The sequence below is a fragment of the Ammospiza caudacuta genome, chromosome 27 (assembly GCF_027887145.1).
Source record: "Ammospiza caudacuta isolate bAmmCau1 chromosome 27, bAmmCau1.pri, whole genome shotgun sequence".
NCBI classification, from domain to species: domain Eukaryota; kingdom Metazoa; phylum Chordata; class Aves; order Passeriformes; family Passerellidae; genus Ammospiza; species Ammospiza caudacuta.
In genome coordinates this window covers 3,922,155-3,938,318 of record NC_080619.1, presented here as the reverse complement: position 1 = coordinate 3,938,318, position 16,164 = coordinate 3,922,155, and the positions used below count along the sequence as shown (strand labels likewise).

At 40.9% G+C, this 16,164-nt stretch overlaps 1 protein-coding gene across 1 annotated transcript in view; it reads right to left on the bottom strand.

Moving 5' to 3' along the window:
• Nucleotides 1-367: 367 nt before the first annotated feature.
• Nucleotides 368-16,164, bottom strand: part of LOC131568649 (M1-specific T cell receptor alpha chain-like) — a 163,649-nt gene continuing 147,852 nt past the window's right edge. Inside the window, exons 5-8 of the mRNA XM_058820753.1 lie at nucleotides 6,347-6,610; nucleotides 4,639-4,686; nucleotides 1,931-2,040; nucleotides 368-1,282 (exon numbers count right to left, since the gene is read on the bottom strand). Of these exons, the coding sequence (XP_058676736.1) occupies nucleotides 1,277-1,282; nucleotides 1,931-2,040; nucleotides 4,639-4,686; nucleotides 6,347-6,610 (428 nt within the window). The 3' untranslated portion in view covers nucleotides 368-1,276. The remainder of the gene's footprint in view (nucleotides 1,283-1,930; nucleotides 2,041-4,638; nucleotides 4,687-6,346; nucleotides 6,611-16,164) is intronic.

The following is a 16,164-nucleotide window of genomic DNA, read 5'->3' as shown; positions in this document are numbered from 1 at the left end:
GTAATATATATTAATATATCATAATAACTGATATTAATATATTCTATGGTATATTAATATAAATATTTTATATACTGTTATATATTAATATATAATATTAATATAGTGATATATTAATATAATATATTTAAATTATTATGATATATTAATATAATATATCATAAAATAATAAATCAGCCTCCTGAAAGAGGGAGTCAAGATCCTCATCTCTTCCCTCATCCCGTGACCCCTGTGAACACCAACACACACTGAGTGTGGCCAAACCATGATTTTGTTGTCTCCAGCCAGCCCAGCCCAATGCCTCCAACAACAAATACAAGACGCAAACAATTTTATAAATTTTTAATAAGAATTGTTTGATGGCAGCCTAAAGAAATGCCAAGACATCTGGTGGGTGCCAGGACAGCCCATGGATTAGCAGCATGCAGATTGCACAGGCAAGCACAGATCCAAGGTGGGCACACAAGGACAGGTAAATATTTCAGTACATTTTTATGCAATTGTTACAAAAAGAGCTTGGGAGATCTCAGGTTGTTAGAAGCAAACAAAAACAACAAAAGTGGTTTGTAATTTTACAAAAGTGGCTTGTATTTTGAACAGAAAGCCAGATCTTAAACTGGTTTAAATTAAGAAGTGTTATGGTCAGATAAACTTTTAAAAAATCCTTTTAAATATTTCTTCTGTGACATTGAAGTGGCAATTTCACTGAATTTGGAATTTCTGGGAGACTGCAGCTCATCCTTTAGGGGAAAAATGGGATATCTTGCTCTAATCCACCAAAAGGTGACAGGACAGTACATCCTGATTCAGTTTCCCTTCACTTTTCAAAGGGTTTCATTTGCGCCTGAAAAGGTTACTGGTCGTGCACCCTAAGAGATATGAACACCCTAAAGCTACCAAAATAAGAAAAATTCCCATTCAGATGATATTTATCTTGCAGTTTTTAACACACAGCACTGCTCCAGGCAGAAATTGTAATTTTAACAGAAGTAACAACTTGGCAAAGTGTAATTATAGCAAAGTCTGCTTCACGCAAAACAGGCACAGTGTGGTGAATGACCCAGACATCTGGAGGGCAAAACGCTGGAAATATTTCATTTTGAGCAGTTTTGTAGCAATGCAAATAAAGCAATTTAGAATCAGATGGCTGGTGTGATGTGTAAGAGCAGCAGGGGATGTTCCTTGCACAAGGAATTTCCCTGAGCTCCCTCTTGCCCACGATGCTCTCTCAAAGCTGATGGGTTTGGTACTTCAGGACTGCCCCAGCTGGTTCCTCTCAGTCCTGTAACAAAAAACAAAAGTTTGTTAAATCACTATTGGTTTAAAAATTATCTCTGCACAATTGTAGAGCTGAATTGTCCAGGCAAGGGACAAACAGACACTGGGAAAAGCTGATATATCAGAATTTATATTAAAGTCAAAAATCATCAAACTTTCTCAGGTGAGGGGAGAAATCTGATGGATGAGTGCAGGCAAGGCAAGGGATGGATGTACAAACAGAAGGGAGAAATGTAACAAAAACAAAAGGTTTGTTAAATCATTATTTAGGTTACAACTGCACAATTGTAGAGCTGAAGTGTCCAGCAAGAGAAAAACAGACACTGGGAAAAGCTGATATATTAGGATTTATATTAAAGTCAAAAATCATCAAACTTTCTCAGGTGAGGGGAGAAATCTGATGGATGAGTGCAGGCAAGGCAAGGGATGGATGTAGAAATAAAAGGGAGAAATGTCTTGAAAAGGAAAATATTTTCTTATGGACCAGGAAGAGCACTTGAGGGGTGGTTGAAAATGGTATGGCCAGAGGAATGGAGGGATTTTACTGGAAAAATTCAGGATAGACTGCAAAAACAGCTGTTCCAGAGAAAAGGAGCATTCACAGCTGAAGAACCAATCCAGATATTTTCTGAACCTCCCCAAGCATCCTCACCTTTTTCTTCTTCCACACAAGCACTGTCATCAGCACGTTAAAAATTATTCCTTTCATTAAAACGATTTTGAGGCCCAGCTGTGACAAAGATATGGTGTTCAAGTGCTCATCTGGAAAAAAACAACAGAAAATGAGAGTTAAAAGAGCACTGAGACATCCTCATGTCCCACACAGACTTAAAAGCTCTTTTTAACCAAGTTGTTCCATTGTGTCATGGAGTCAGCTGGTGGGGCAGGAAATGAGATAGGGAGTGGGACTCAGAAACTTTAATTTCTTCCATTCAATAACCACTTAATTATCCAATCTGCCACTCTGCCAGCCACCTAACTGGTTTTAAATACTGTGCACTGTAAATCCAGGATGCTGGAGCAGCCCAGCCCTCCTTCCTCTGTCTAAATTCCTTTGAAGATGGGCAGGGGTGAAAGCAATTTTGATTTTAAGCGTATAACAAAATTTTATTTTCATTTTATATTAGTTACAAAACCATTCGTATTTGAAAAGAATATAAATCTATATTATATATTATAGAAAAATATATATTGTATAAACACACATTATATAACATGTAAATATAGTTATATAATGTATAAATATATAATTTATATAATACTATAAACGAAATATATTGTAGTTCTTTTATATATTTCTTTTAAATATATATATTTATATTTTTAATAAGAAACCCATTCTTTTATATATTCTCCATTAGAAACCCATTCTTTTATACATTCTTCATTAGAAACCCATTCTTTTATACATTCTTTATTACAAACTCATTCTTTATACATTCTTCATTAGAAACCCATTCTTTTATACATTCTTTATTAGAAACCCATTCTTTTATACATTCTTCATTAGAAACCCATTCTTTCATACATTCTTCACTAGAAGCCCATTCTTTTATATTTTCCTCATTAGAAACCCATTCTTTTACACATTTTTCATTAGAAACCCTTTCTTTTAGACACCATTCTGATACAGGTGGACCTGATTGGTCATTAAATCAACACCATTTGCTAATTGAGAAGACAACCTTTGGTAAGCATCTTATGAGAAAACAACTGGTCCAAACACTGCGAGATTGTTTAATTCTTTCTCTCAGCCTTCTCAAAACCCCCCCAGAACAATTCCTGGGGAAGTTTATCTGCCTTTTCTCTCTCTCTGAATAAACCATGAGCATCCCCAGAGCCCAGCCTCAGTGACCCCTGAGCACAGAAACCACTGCTCACCATCGTTCCATGAAGTGTTTGTGCACCCAAAATAACCCAGCTCCTCTGAAGGCTGAAATGCAGCAGTGCTGACTCATAGCAGGACCTGGAGCTGCTCTGAGGTGGGCTCAGAATGATGTTTTTCTCAAGATTTTAAACTTTCAGCAGCAGCTCTGTGGTGAGTCAGAGCAAGAGCGGCATAAAATTATCAGCTTGGATCAGCAAGGCTGCACGAACACCACAACTTTCAGCCTTGGTGTTAAAACCTGTGGGGGCCCTTTTGGGGAAATTTTCTGTCTTTTTGCTGCTTCAGAAAGAATTCTGCAAGCAGGGTAAAGCAGCAAAAGCTTGGGAAGGTGAGAGAGAGAAGTCTGGTCAGAGGGTCAGAGAGAGAGAAAGCCAAATAAGTAATATAATATAATATAATATAATATAATATAATATAATATAATATAATATAATATAAATTTTATTATTTTATATGTGTATATATATACATATAAAATACATATATTATATTATATTATATTATATTATATTATATTATATTATATTATATTATATTATATTATATTATGTTACATTTTATATATATATATAATTTATATAATATATTGTATTATTTATATGGCAATTTCCCATGAATTGGCCTGGGAAGATTTAGGGAGCTGCAGATAAACAATGATAGTCAGATATTAAACAATCTGCAGGTAGTGGTTTTTAACAAATTATTTTGCTGTTTTCCTTTTACAAATGAGTGTCTTGTTAATTAGCCAATCATGTGAAATGTATTTATTGGTTTCTCTGGGTCTGCATTGAAGGCACTTGAGACAATAATTCATGTTCACACTCAGGTGTTTATTATCTCTTATCAGTAAAACAGCCTCACTGCTGTGAGTTGGGCAGCTTTTCATTAGAAGGCACAAAATGGCCAACAATCTCTTGGTACAAGGGCTTTTAAGACTAAACTATCCAATTAAGAACTGACACCTGGATTATTTTCCCTTTTAACCCAATAACTGATCCCAGTGTGGACTTTTCTGCCCAATTGCAAAATGCCACCCAAACCCATGAAGAAGAAACCCAGGACGACACCCTGTGCCCTCCATCTTGCTTCCACCCACAACACACTAAAAATCCCAAAACCTCAATTTCTCACCAAGTGATTCACCTACACTACTCTCCATTTCACACTTTTGTGGGTTCCAGTCTATGTTGAAGTCTGGGAAACTTTCTCCATGAATGAGGGTCAAAGTCAGACCAGGACACCCCAGAGCAGACACAGAAATATTCCCTGGGTGCCCTGGGTTTCCACACTATTGATTAAATGACCAATCAGGTGCACCTGTAGCTAACTAAGGTATAAAAGGGGAGAGGATCAAATAAATGGGATTTTGCCCTCTGCCTTCTGATACAATTCTGCGTCATCCCTGACTCAGTGGTGATAGGATGACGATTAATTTAGGGCAAACTTTTCTTCTAAAATGCTGTGTTACATACCTGTCCTGAAGTGGAGGGACAGCCCTGTGACACAGACAGCACTGGCACCTGCAGAGAATGACAATAAATTGAATTAATTACAACAATGTTCTTCTTCAGAGATCTATAAAGATATCTCTGCTTAGAAGTACTAAATTAGGATTTCTGGCCAACAAACCCTCCCATAAACATTATTTTCTCTTTTTTTTCAGGACAAGCATAAAAAACGATCTAATTAAACTTCAGTGTTCCATTGGACAAAGGAATTTCAAACTTTCTATCCCCCCACAGTGTGTTCTGATTTGACTGTACCAGTCTGCTGATCCTTAATCCTGGTTCCAGCAAGGAGGAAGGAGAGACCATAAAAAAAGGAGAGACAATAAACAAAGGAGAGACAATAAACAAAACCATCAAAAAAAGTTTTTTCTGTTCAAGAGAGAGGGGGAAATGTGGGAAATGGATTTGTAGGGAATTCTCCAAGCCTGGCAGAAGGCTCAGTGTGCATCAGTGTGCACATTTCTTATCACTTATCTGGAGATAAGAAACGTTGACTTGGTAATGCCATGGAACAGGACAGACATTGCTGAGAGAGAAATGGAACTAGAAACAAGTTTCAAAGGATGGTTTTATAAATAAGATTAGGTACTTTGGAGAAATAGAACTATGAAAGATGCATTGTACCCATGAGGGGTAATTTTAGATTATTGGATTTAAGGCATTCACAGCATGATGTGGCAAAAAGCTGGCAGGCCAATAAATGTTTATAATGTTTCCCTTTTTCAAGGCTGAAAAATCCCAATTCAGCCTTGAGAGATTAAGTAATACTGTTTCTTGGGAGAAGGAACTATTGCTTGCCAGAGGCTTACAGTGTGGGAAATGAATTTATAGAAAATTCTCCAAACAAGTTTCAAAAGGTGGCCTTACAAATAAGACTGGATACTTTACAGAAATCGACCTATGAAAGATATGTTGTAGTAATATTAAGTAAAATTACCCACAAGGTAATTTTAGATTATTTGCTTTAAGGGATTTACAGCATGGTGTGGCAAAAGCTGACAGGCCAAGGAACACTTATAGTGTGTTGTAAATAGGAAATAATTGGGTTCTGATTGTGATGGCATGAATTATAACATCTGTATTGTGCCACCATTGACATGAGACTGAAAATGGAATAAAAGCTTTTAAAACACCTCTGAATTACCCCATCTCTGGGTCAGAAAATGGATTAATCTGGCAAGAAAACAGAGGCAACAAAGCAACATTTATGACTGTGTTCACAGGAGTTCTTGGATGAGGGAAAAGATGAGAATCTGACTCCATGTTTCAGAAGGCTTGATTTATTATTTTATGATATATATTATATTAAAACTATAGTAAAAGAATAGAAGAAAAGGTTTCATCAGAAGGCTGGCTAACAATAGAAAAAGAAAGAATGATAGCAAAGGTTTGTGTCTCAGCTCTCTGTCTGAGCCAGCTGACTGTGATTGCCCATTAATTAGAAACAACCACATGAGACCAATCCCAGATGCACCTGTTGCATTCCACAGCAGCAGATAACCATTGTTTACATTTTGCTCCTGAGGCCTCTCAGCTTCTCAGGAGGAAAAATCCCAAGGAAAGGATTTTCCATGAAAGATGTCCGTGACACAACATTCCTCTGTCCTGTGGGACCACAGTGGAGCACCCAGAGCACCTCCAACCCTGGTGACAGCCCCAGAAATGCCCTTACCACTCTCAGGGTCCTCTCCCTCCAGCTCTCCAAAGCCCTCGTGGCTGGCAGCACAGTGCAGGTGGTCACTGGTGGCCCAGTAGGTGGACAGGTAGCTGGACTCCTCGCTGTCCCCATCCGTGGCCACCCCCACCACAGCAGATGTGTGCTGCTCTGCTGAGCTCACAGTGAGCTTCTCAGGGGAGTAATCTGTGATGAGGCACATCTCCAGGCCCTGGGCATCTTGGGAGGTCAGCCTGTAGACGGAGGGAGATGGAGTGACTTCTGCAAAGAGGAGAAAAGAAGATTTAGGTCAGATTACACAGCCATAGTTCCTGCAGTCTTACATAGAGCCACTTGGAAATGCAGGATTCTCCATTATTTCAGGGGGAAGCTGCTTGATCATTGGGATTTTGTGCCAGGACACCTTTATAGAACCAAAATATCTACAGCAGATGATGCAGAAGCTGTTTCTGTGTGACCGTGTTCACAGAGGTCCAAGGATGAGGGAAAAGATGAGGATCTAACTCCATGTTTCAGAAGGCTGATTTATTATTTTATCATATATATTATATTAAAACGATACTAAAAGAATAGAAGAAAGGATTTCCTCAGAAGGCTGGCTAAGAATAGAAAAAGAAAGAATGATAACGAAGGCTTGTGTCTCAGACAGAGTCTGAGCCAGCTGACTGTGATTGGCCATTAATTAGAAACAACCACATGAGCCCAATCCCAGATGCACCTGTTGCATTCCACAGCAGCAGATAACCATTGTTTGCATTTTGCTCCTGAGGCCTCTCAGCTTCTCAGGAGGAAAAATCCTAAGGAAAGGATTTTTCATAAAATATGTCTGTGACACTTCTATTGTGTGGGAGACACAGAGAGGCCAAACAGAATCCCTGGAACATCTGAAAAGGCCAGGAATGATTTAGAGATGATTTTAGGCCATGATTTTAACTGTCACCATGGCCTGGTGACAATCTAAATCATGGCCTAAAATCATCCCAGCCTGATGCTGCTGGAACTCCCTCACCTCCCCTGCTCTTAGGGAGAGGAAGGCAGGAGCTGCTAAAAAGCTTGATGATAAAATACAGATGTATATTTATGTCCCTGTATAAAATACAGATAAGCCAGGGTAGATCACTGCCTGGGGCACATGGAAATGAAACAGAAGAGGAGGAATTTGTCAAGCTGCTCTCTTTCTCTCTCATCACCAGCACTGTGCTTTCTGAAGAGATAAACATCTACCTCACTCCGAATTAGGGTGTTTTTCTCCTCTTCAATCTGTGCAATGCTTTGATCTTGAACACACAAAACAATAAAGGCTTTTTCACAGGAAGCCTCAGCACTTTTGCAAAATACTCATTTCCTGTTCTTACTCAGAGCGGTGGCTGCCTCTGCTCTGGTGCTGCAGTTCCTGTAAGTTCCTTGGTTTGTTTGCCCACTGCTATGAAGGTTTGAGATAATTTTGGTAAAAAACATCTACTTTAACCACAGCCCTGTGACCTGTTATTCTGGCTTGATGAGGTGATAAATGGAGGTGATAAATAAACAGCGTTTCCAGCACAGGCTGGAGATGCTGTTTATTTATCACTTCTATTTATCACTTCTATTTATCACCTCTATTTACAGCAAAGTGAGAAGTAAATAATGATGCTCTGAGCTTTCCAAGCTGCCCAATTCCATCTTTACTGAAGGACGTCTTCCAGGTGTGAAAATGACAAAGTTTCTCAGGAGGTTCATGAGCAGCCACTTGAAGCCTTTTTGTTTTTAAAATGTCACACAGCTGGGTTAATCCATCTCAGAGTGGATTAGATGGGCAGAATTGCTTCTTCTGACCCCCAAAATATTTTGTTAACATTGAAGGAACAGAAGGGACATCATAGCAATGTTCTCCTGAGGTTTAGATGGTGCCCAAGTAGAGGTGGGCAATGCCCTTGACAGCTGCCATTGCCCAGATCTTGGTGTGTATTAACAAACTCGAAAATTCGTAAAAAAATCAGGGTAAAAAAAAAAAAATTAGTAAAAAAAATCAGTGTAAATGTACCTGGCAAAACCAGAAGTCTCGTCCCAGATCCAAATGTGAATTTGTAATTACTCCCAGAGTTACACAATAGCAAAGGCCTCTACAATATCCACAGCAGCACTGAAAGGATCCTTCAGCAATTAAATACTCCATTAAAAAATCCTCTTTATCTCTATGAACACACAGATCAATTTACCTGGGACTTTTCCACCTACTGAATTTCTTTTAATGTACTTTGCATTTTGCACTCCCAAACACACTCTTCTTAATATTCCTCTCATATTTGTCCCATCGTTTCCAGACAGCCACCTGCACCACAACTCCTATTCTCCATCTTATTCCTCATTGATTTATTCTGCCAGTCAGATTCCTCTCTCAAAAATTAATTTATTTACAAAAAAAATTATTTATTTACAAAATTTTGTTTATTTATTTAAATTTATTTAATTATTTTACTGCACAGCTCCCCTAGGGACTGGCGGCCTCCATCATCCCATTCTCTTAATTTTATTTTTGCCACCTGAATTAGTCAAGAGTGATTCCAATAAAGCTGCCATTTAGTTTTTGACTAAAAAGCTATTTTTGGTGAGCAATTTCTTTGAGCCATTTCATTGCTCATTCTGCCACTGAACCCTGAGGTTTCAGGGTGTGTTAGGAACGTTCCTCCAGTGGGACTATGGAGCAGCTGCACAGAGATATGGTAAATAATGGTAAATCTATGGTAAATTTACCACAATGGTAGATCTGGAGACACCTACATGAACTCAGAGCTCTGATTTATAGCTCCTTCAGCTTGCTGATTGCTCCATATAAACTTGACATTCTCATTTCTCTCAGATGTTTTTGAAGAGGGTCAGGGGAGGTCATTTAAAATAAAATTATTTCCCTCACAGGTTTCCAGAAGGAATTATTTCCCTATATTCCTGGTTTTTAACTTTAAGAATAAAATAATGTTGAAATTATCTTAAGAATCACTACCATTTTAAAAAATGGAAACATTACTTTTCAGGTGTAAACTCACTCAATTTAGATACTAAACAACCCTAAATATATTTTTAAAGAAATTTGGAAAATTTGGTACATTTACAACAAATATCAATATCTTGGTAAATATTACTTTCTTTCCCTTTTACAAAGTGTTTCAGACAAGAGAAGAGGTGTAGGATTTTGGGGGGATTTTTTTTCATACATTTGTGGCACCAACACTCAAAGCCCACTTTTCTATCCATCCTTTTTTCTTCAGAAATAATATTTTGATGTAAGGATTGCCTTTCCGTCCTTCAGTAATTAACATTCCTTCTTGCCCTATTTCCTCTCTATCCAAATATTTCTCCCACCCTCAGTTTTAATGCTGGTCCTGCTGTTCTCTACCAGTTCCAGATTCTCATTTCTAATGTGCTCCAAGCTCCACCTGGATGAGGTAGGACAAGGTAAATCAACACAAGCTGGCTGTGACATCAACTTGGTGTCATCCCTGAGCTCCCTGCCTTGTGTTTATATCATTATATTCTCTTTATATTCTGTTTATAAGCGGAAACCCACCTCCACTGTTACAGCTCAAGGATCTCCACAGCACTGACCCAATATGTACATTTTTTATGTCCAAATACATTATGAGTCAGGTTATCTCCAAGTATTTCTATCCACATACAAGAAAAGTCCTTTTTACCTCCTACAGCTTTATGGAAGCAGTTTCACCCATCTGCATTTTGCTGGTCTGTGCTGGCTTTCACCATCTCACATCTCCTCTGCTTGAGGAGCCCAAATCCTGTTGAATTCCCAAGACAAATCCTCTTGCACATGTAAAACCTCTGCCATGTTCATTCTCAGGAACAGGGATGCAAAAATATCCTTGCAGCCATGGAAATCACTTAATACCAAAGGAAAATGCATTGTTCTGTTGCTAAAATATTGGCAAAATAGGCAAAATAATTTGTCAGCTGAAAGAAGAACTTCCACCTGAATTCTACGTGAATTCTACATGAATTCTACATGAATTCTGCCTGAATTCAGACATACCTGGAGAAACCACCAGTTTGGTTCCAGCTCCCAAGGTTACCTTGCCATAACTCCCAGAATTACACTGTGGCACAGCCCTTTGCAAAATGGTGCCCTGGGCTGGCTGTGTGCTGGGTGAAGGCTGGAGAACATGGCAAGGTTTTGCTGGGAGCCCCTCACGGAATGACAGAATAAATGAGGTTGGAAAAGAGCTTTGAGGTCAAGTCCAACCTCTGATCCAACATCTCCTCATGGACTAAACCCTGGCACTGAGTGCCCATCCAGGCTTTGTTAAACCCTCCAGGGATGGTGACACCACCCTCTGAAACCAGCTTCACCCCATTGCATTTTGCTGGTCTGTGCTGGCTTTCACCATTTCACTTCTCCTCTGCTTGATGAGATTGATGTAGGAGCCAAAATCCTGTTGAATTTCCAAGAGAAATCCTCTTGCACAGGTAAAACATCTGCCATGTTCATTCTCAGGAACAGGGAGGGGAGAATATCCCTGCAGCCGTGGAAATCACTTAATACCAATGGAAAATACATTGTCCTGTTGCTAAAACATTGTGGGGCGGCAAAATAGGCAAAAAAAAAAAAAAAAAAAAAAAAAAGAGCTGAAAGAAGAACTTCTACCCAAATTCTATCTGAATTCTACCTAGATTCAGACATACCTGGAGACACCACCAGTTTGGTTCCAGCTCCAAAGGTAAACTTGCTATAACCCCCAGAATTACACTGTGACACAGCCCTTTGCAAAATGGTGCCCTGGGCTGGCTGTGTGCTGGGTGAAGGCTGGAGAACATGGCAAGGTTTTGTTGGGAGCAGCTCAGAGAATGACAGGATAAAAGAAGTTGGAACAGACCTTTGAGATCATCAAGTCCAACCTGTGACCCAACATCTCTTCATTGGACTAAACCCTGGTACTGAGTTCCCATCCAGGCTTTGTTAAACCCTCCAGGGATGGTGAAACCACCCTCTGAAACCAGCTTCACCCCTCTGCATTTTGCTGGTCTGTGCTGGCTTTCACCATTTCAATTCACCTCTGCTTGAGGAGCCCAAATCCTGTTGAATTCCCAAGACAAATCCTCTTGCACATGTAAAACCTCTGCCATGTTCATTCTCAGGAACAGGGAGGGGAAAATATCCTTGCAGCCACGGAAATCACTTAATACCAACGGAAAATGCATTGTCCTGTTGCTAAAATATTGGTAAAATAGGCAAAATAATTTGTGAGCTAAAAGAAGAACTTCCACCTGAATTCTACATGGATTCTACATGGATTCTACATGAATCCAGACATACCTGGAGACACCACCAGTTTGGTTCCAGCTCCAAAGGTAACCTTGCCATAATTCCCAGAATTACACTGTGACACAGCCCTTTGCAAAATGGTGCCCTGGGCTGGCTGTGTGCTGGGTGAAGGCTGCAGAACATGGCAAGGCTTTGTTGGGAGCAGCTCACAGAATGACAGGATAAATGAGGTTGGAAAAGAGCTTTGAGGTCGTCAAGTCCAACCTGTGACCCAACATCTCCTCATTGGACTAAACTCTGGTACTGAGTGCCATATCCAGGCTTTGTTAAACCCTCCAGGGATGGTGACACCACCCTCTGAAACCAGCTTCACCCCATTGCATTTTGCTGGTCTGTGCTGGCTTTCACCATTTCACTTCTCCTCTGCTTGATGAGATTGATGTAGGAGCCAAAATCCTGTTGAATTTCCAAGAGAAATCCTCTTGCACAGGTAAAACATCTGCCATGTTCATTCTCAGGAACAGGGAGGGGAGAATATCCTTGCAGCCGTGGAAATCACTTAATACCAATGGAAAATACATTGTCCTGTTGCTAAAATATTGGCAAAATAGGCAAAATAATTTGTGAGCTAAAAGAAGAACTTCCACCTGAATTCTACGTGAATTCTACGTGAATTCTACATGAATTCTGCCTGAATCCAGACATACCTGGAGACACCACCAGTTTGGTTCCAGCTCCAAAGGTAAACTTGCCATAACTGCCAGAATTACACTGTGGCACAGCCCTTTGCAAAATGGTGCCCTGGGCTGGCTGTGTGCTGGGTGAAGGCTGCAGAACATGGCAGTGCAAGGCTTTGTTGGGAGCAGCTCACAGAATGACAGGATAAATGAGGTTGGAAAAGACCTTTGAGGTTGTCAAGTCCAACCTCTGATCCAACATCTCCTCATGGACTAAACCGTGGCACTGAGTGCCCATCCAGGCTTTGTTAAACCCTCCAGGGATGGTGACACCACCCTCTGAAACCAGCTTCACCCCTCTGCATTTTGCTGGTCTGTGCTGGCTTTCACCATTTCACTTCACCTCTGCTTGAGGAGATTGATGTAGGAGCCAGAATCCTGTTGAATTTCCAAGAGAAATCCTCTTGCACATGTAAAACCTCTGCCATGTTCATTCTCAGGAACAGGGAGGGGAGAATATCCTTGCAGCCATGGAAATCACTTAATACCAATGGAAAATGCATAGTCCTGTTGCTAAAACATTGTGGGGCGGCAAAATAGGCAAAAAAAAAAAAAAAAAGAGCTGAAAGAAGAACTTCTACCCAAATTCTACGTGAGTTCTACCTGAATTCAGACATACCTGGGGAAACCACCAGTTTGGTTCCAGCTCCAAAAGTAAGCTTGCCATAATTCCCAGAATTACACTGTGGCACAGCCCTTTGCAAAATGGTGCCCTGGGCTGGCTGTGTGCTGGGTGAAGGCTGCAGAACATGGCAAGGCTTTGTTGGGAGCAGCTCACAGAATGACAGAATAAATGAGGTTGGAAAAGAGCTTTGAGATCATCAAGTCCAGCCTGTGACCCAACATCTCTTCATTGGAGTAAACTCTGGTACTGAGTGCCATATCCAGGCTTTGTTAAACCCTCCAGGGATGGTGAAACCACCCTCTGAAACCAGCTTCACCCCTCTGCATTTTGCTGGTCTGTGCTGGCTTTCACCGTTTCAATTCACCTCTGCTTGAGGAGCCCAAAACCTGTTGAATTCCCAAGACAAATCCTCTTGCACATGTAAAACATCTGCTATGTTCATTCTCAGGAATAGAGAGGGGAGAATATCCTTGCAGCCATGGAAATCACTTGCTCTGAATACCAACTGAAAATTCATTGCCCTGTTGTTAAAATATTGTGGGGCAGCAAAATAGGTAAAATAATTTGCCAGCTGAAAGAAAACTTCTACCCAAATTCTACGTGAATTCTACCTGAATTCAGACATACCTGGAGAAACCACCAGTTTGGTTCCAGCCCCAAAGGTAACCTTGCCATAATTCCCAGGATTACACTGTGGCACAGCCCTTTGCAAAATGGTGCCCTGGGCTGGCTGTGTGCTGGGTGAAGGCTGCAGAACATGGCAGTGCAAGGTTTTGTTGGGAGCCCCTCACGGAATGACAGGATAAAGGAGGTTGGAAAAGAGCTTTGAGATCATCAAGTCCAACCTGTGACCCAACATCTCCTCATTGGACTAAACCCTGGTACTGAGTGCCCATCCAGGCTTCATAACACCCTCCAGGGATGGTGAAACCACCCTCTGAAACCAGCTTCACCCCTCTGCATTTTGCTGGCCTGTGCTGGCTTTCACCATTTCAGTTCACCTCTGCCTGAGGAGCCTAAATCCTGTTCAATTCCCAAGACAAATCCTCTTGCACATGTAAAACCTCTGCCATGTTCATTCTCAGGAAAAAGGAGGGGAAAATATCCTTGCAGCCATGGAAATCATGTACTCTTGATACCAACTGAAAATTAATTGCCCTGTTGCTAAAATATTGGCAAAATACGCAAAATAATTTATGAGCTGAAAGAAGAACTTCTACTCAAATTCTATGTGAATTCTATGTGAATTCTACCTGGATTCAGACATACCTGGAGACACTACCAGTTTGGTTCCAGCTCCAAAGGTAAGCTTGTCATAATTCCCAGAATTACACTGTGACACAGCCCTTTGCAAAATGGTGCCCTGGGCTGGCTGTGTGCTGGGTGAAGGCTGGAGAACATGGCAAGGCTTTGTTGGGAGCAGCTCACAGAATGACAGAATAAATGAGGTTGGAAAAGAGCTTTGAGATCATCAAGTCCAACCTGTGACCCAACATCTCTTCATTGGACTAAACCCTGATACTGAGTGCCATATCCAGGCTTTGTTAAACGCTCCAGGGATGGTGAGACCACCCTCTGAAACCAGCTTCACCCCATTGCATTTTACTGGTCTGTGCTGGCTTTCACCATTTCAATTCACCTCTGCTTGAGGAGCCCAAATCCTGTTGAATTCCCAAGACAAATCCTCTTGCACATGTAAAACATCTGCTATGTTCATTCTCAGGAATAGAGAGGGGAGAATATCCTTGCAGCCATGGAAATCACTTGCTCTGAATACCAACTGAAAATTCATTGCCCTGTTGTTAAAATATTGTGGGGCAGCAAAATAGGTAAAATAATTTGCCAGCTGAAAGAAGAACTTCTACCCAAATTCTATGTGAATTCTATGTGAATTTTACCTGAATTCAGACATACCTGGAGACACTACCAGTTTGGTTCCAGCTCCAAAGGTAACCTTGCCATAACTGCCAGAATTACACTGTGGCACAGCCCCTTGCAAAATGGTGCCCTGGGCTGGCTGTGTGCTGGGTGAAGGCTGCAGAACATGGCAAGGCTTTGTTGGGAGCAGCTCGCGGACTGACAGGATAAAAGAGGTTGGAAAAGACCTTTGAGATCATCAAGTCCAACCTGTGACCCAACATCTCCTCATTGGACTAAACTCTGGTACTGAGTGCCATATCCAGGCTTTGTTAAACCCTCCAGGGATGGTGAAACCCTCTGAAACCAGCTTCACCCCTCTGCATTTTGCTGGTCTGTGCTGGCTTTCACCATCTCACATCGCCTCTGCTTGAGGAGCCCAAATCCTGTTGAATTCCCAAGACAAATCCGCTTGCACATGTAAAACCTCTGCCATGTTCATTCTCAGGAACAGGGATGGGAAAATATCCTTGCAGCCACGGAAATCACTTAATACCAACAGAAAATGCATTGTCCTGTTGCTAAAATATTGGCAAAATAGGCAATATAATTTGTGAGCTGAAAGAAGAACTACTCAAATTCTATGTGAATTCTACGTGAATTCTACCTGAATTCAGACATACCTGGAGAAACCACTAGTTTGGTTCCAGCTCCAAAAGTAAGCTTGCCATAACCCCCATAATTACACTGTGGCACAGCCCTTTGCAAAATGGTGCCCTGGGCTGGCTGTGTGCTGGGTGAAGGCTGCAGAACATGGCAGTGCAAGGTTTTGTTGGGAACAGCTCACAGAATGACAGGATAAATGAGGTTGGAAAAGAGCTTTGAGATCATCAAGTCCAACCTGTGACCCAACATCTCCTCATGCACAAAACCCTGGCACTGGGTGCCATATCCAGGCTTTGTTATCCCTCCAGGGATGGTGAGACCACCCTCTGAAACCAGCTTCACCCCATTGCATTTTGCTGGTCTGTGCTGGCTTTCACCATTTCTCTTCTCTGCTTGAGGAGATTAATGTAGGAACCCAAATCCTGTTGAATTCCCAAGACAAATCCTCTTGCACATGTAAAACCTCTTCCATGTTCATTCTCAGGAAAAAGGAGGGGGAGATATCCTTGCAGCCATGGAAATAATTTACTCTTAATACCAACTGAAAATTCATTGTCCTGTTGCTAAAATATTGGCAAAATACACAAAATAATTTGTCAGCTGAAAGAAGAACTACTCAAATTCTATGTGAATTCTACGTGAATTCTCCCTGAATTGAGACATACCTGGAGACACTACC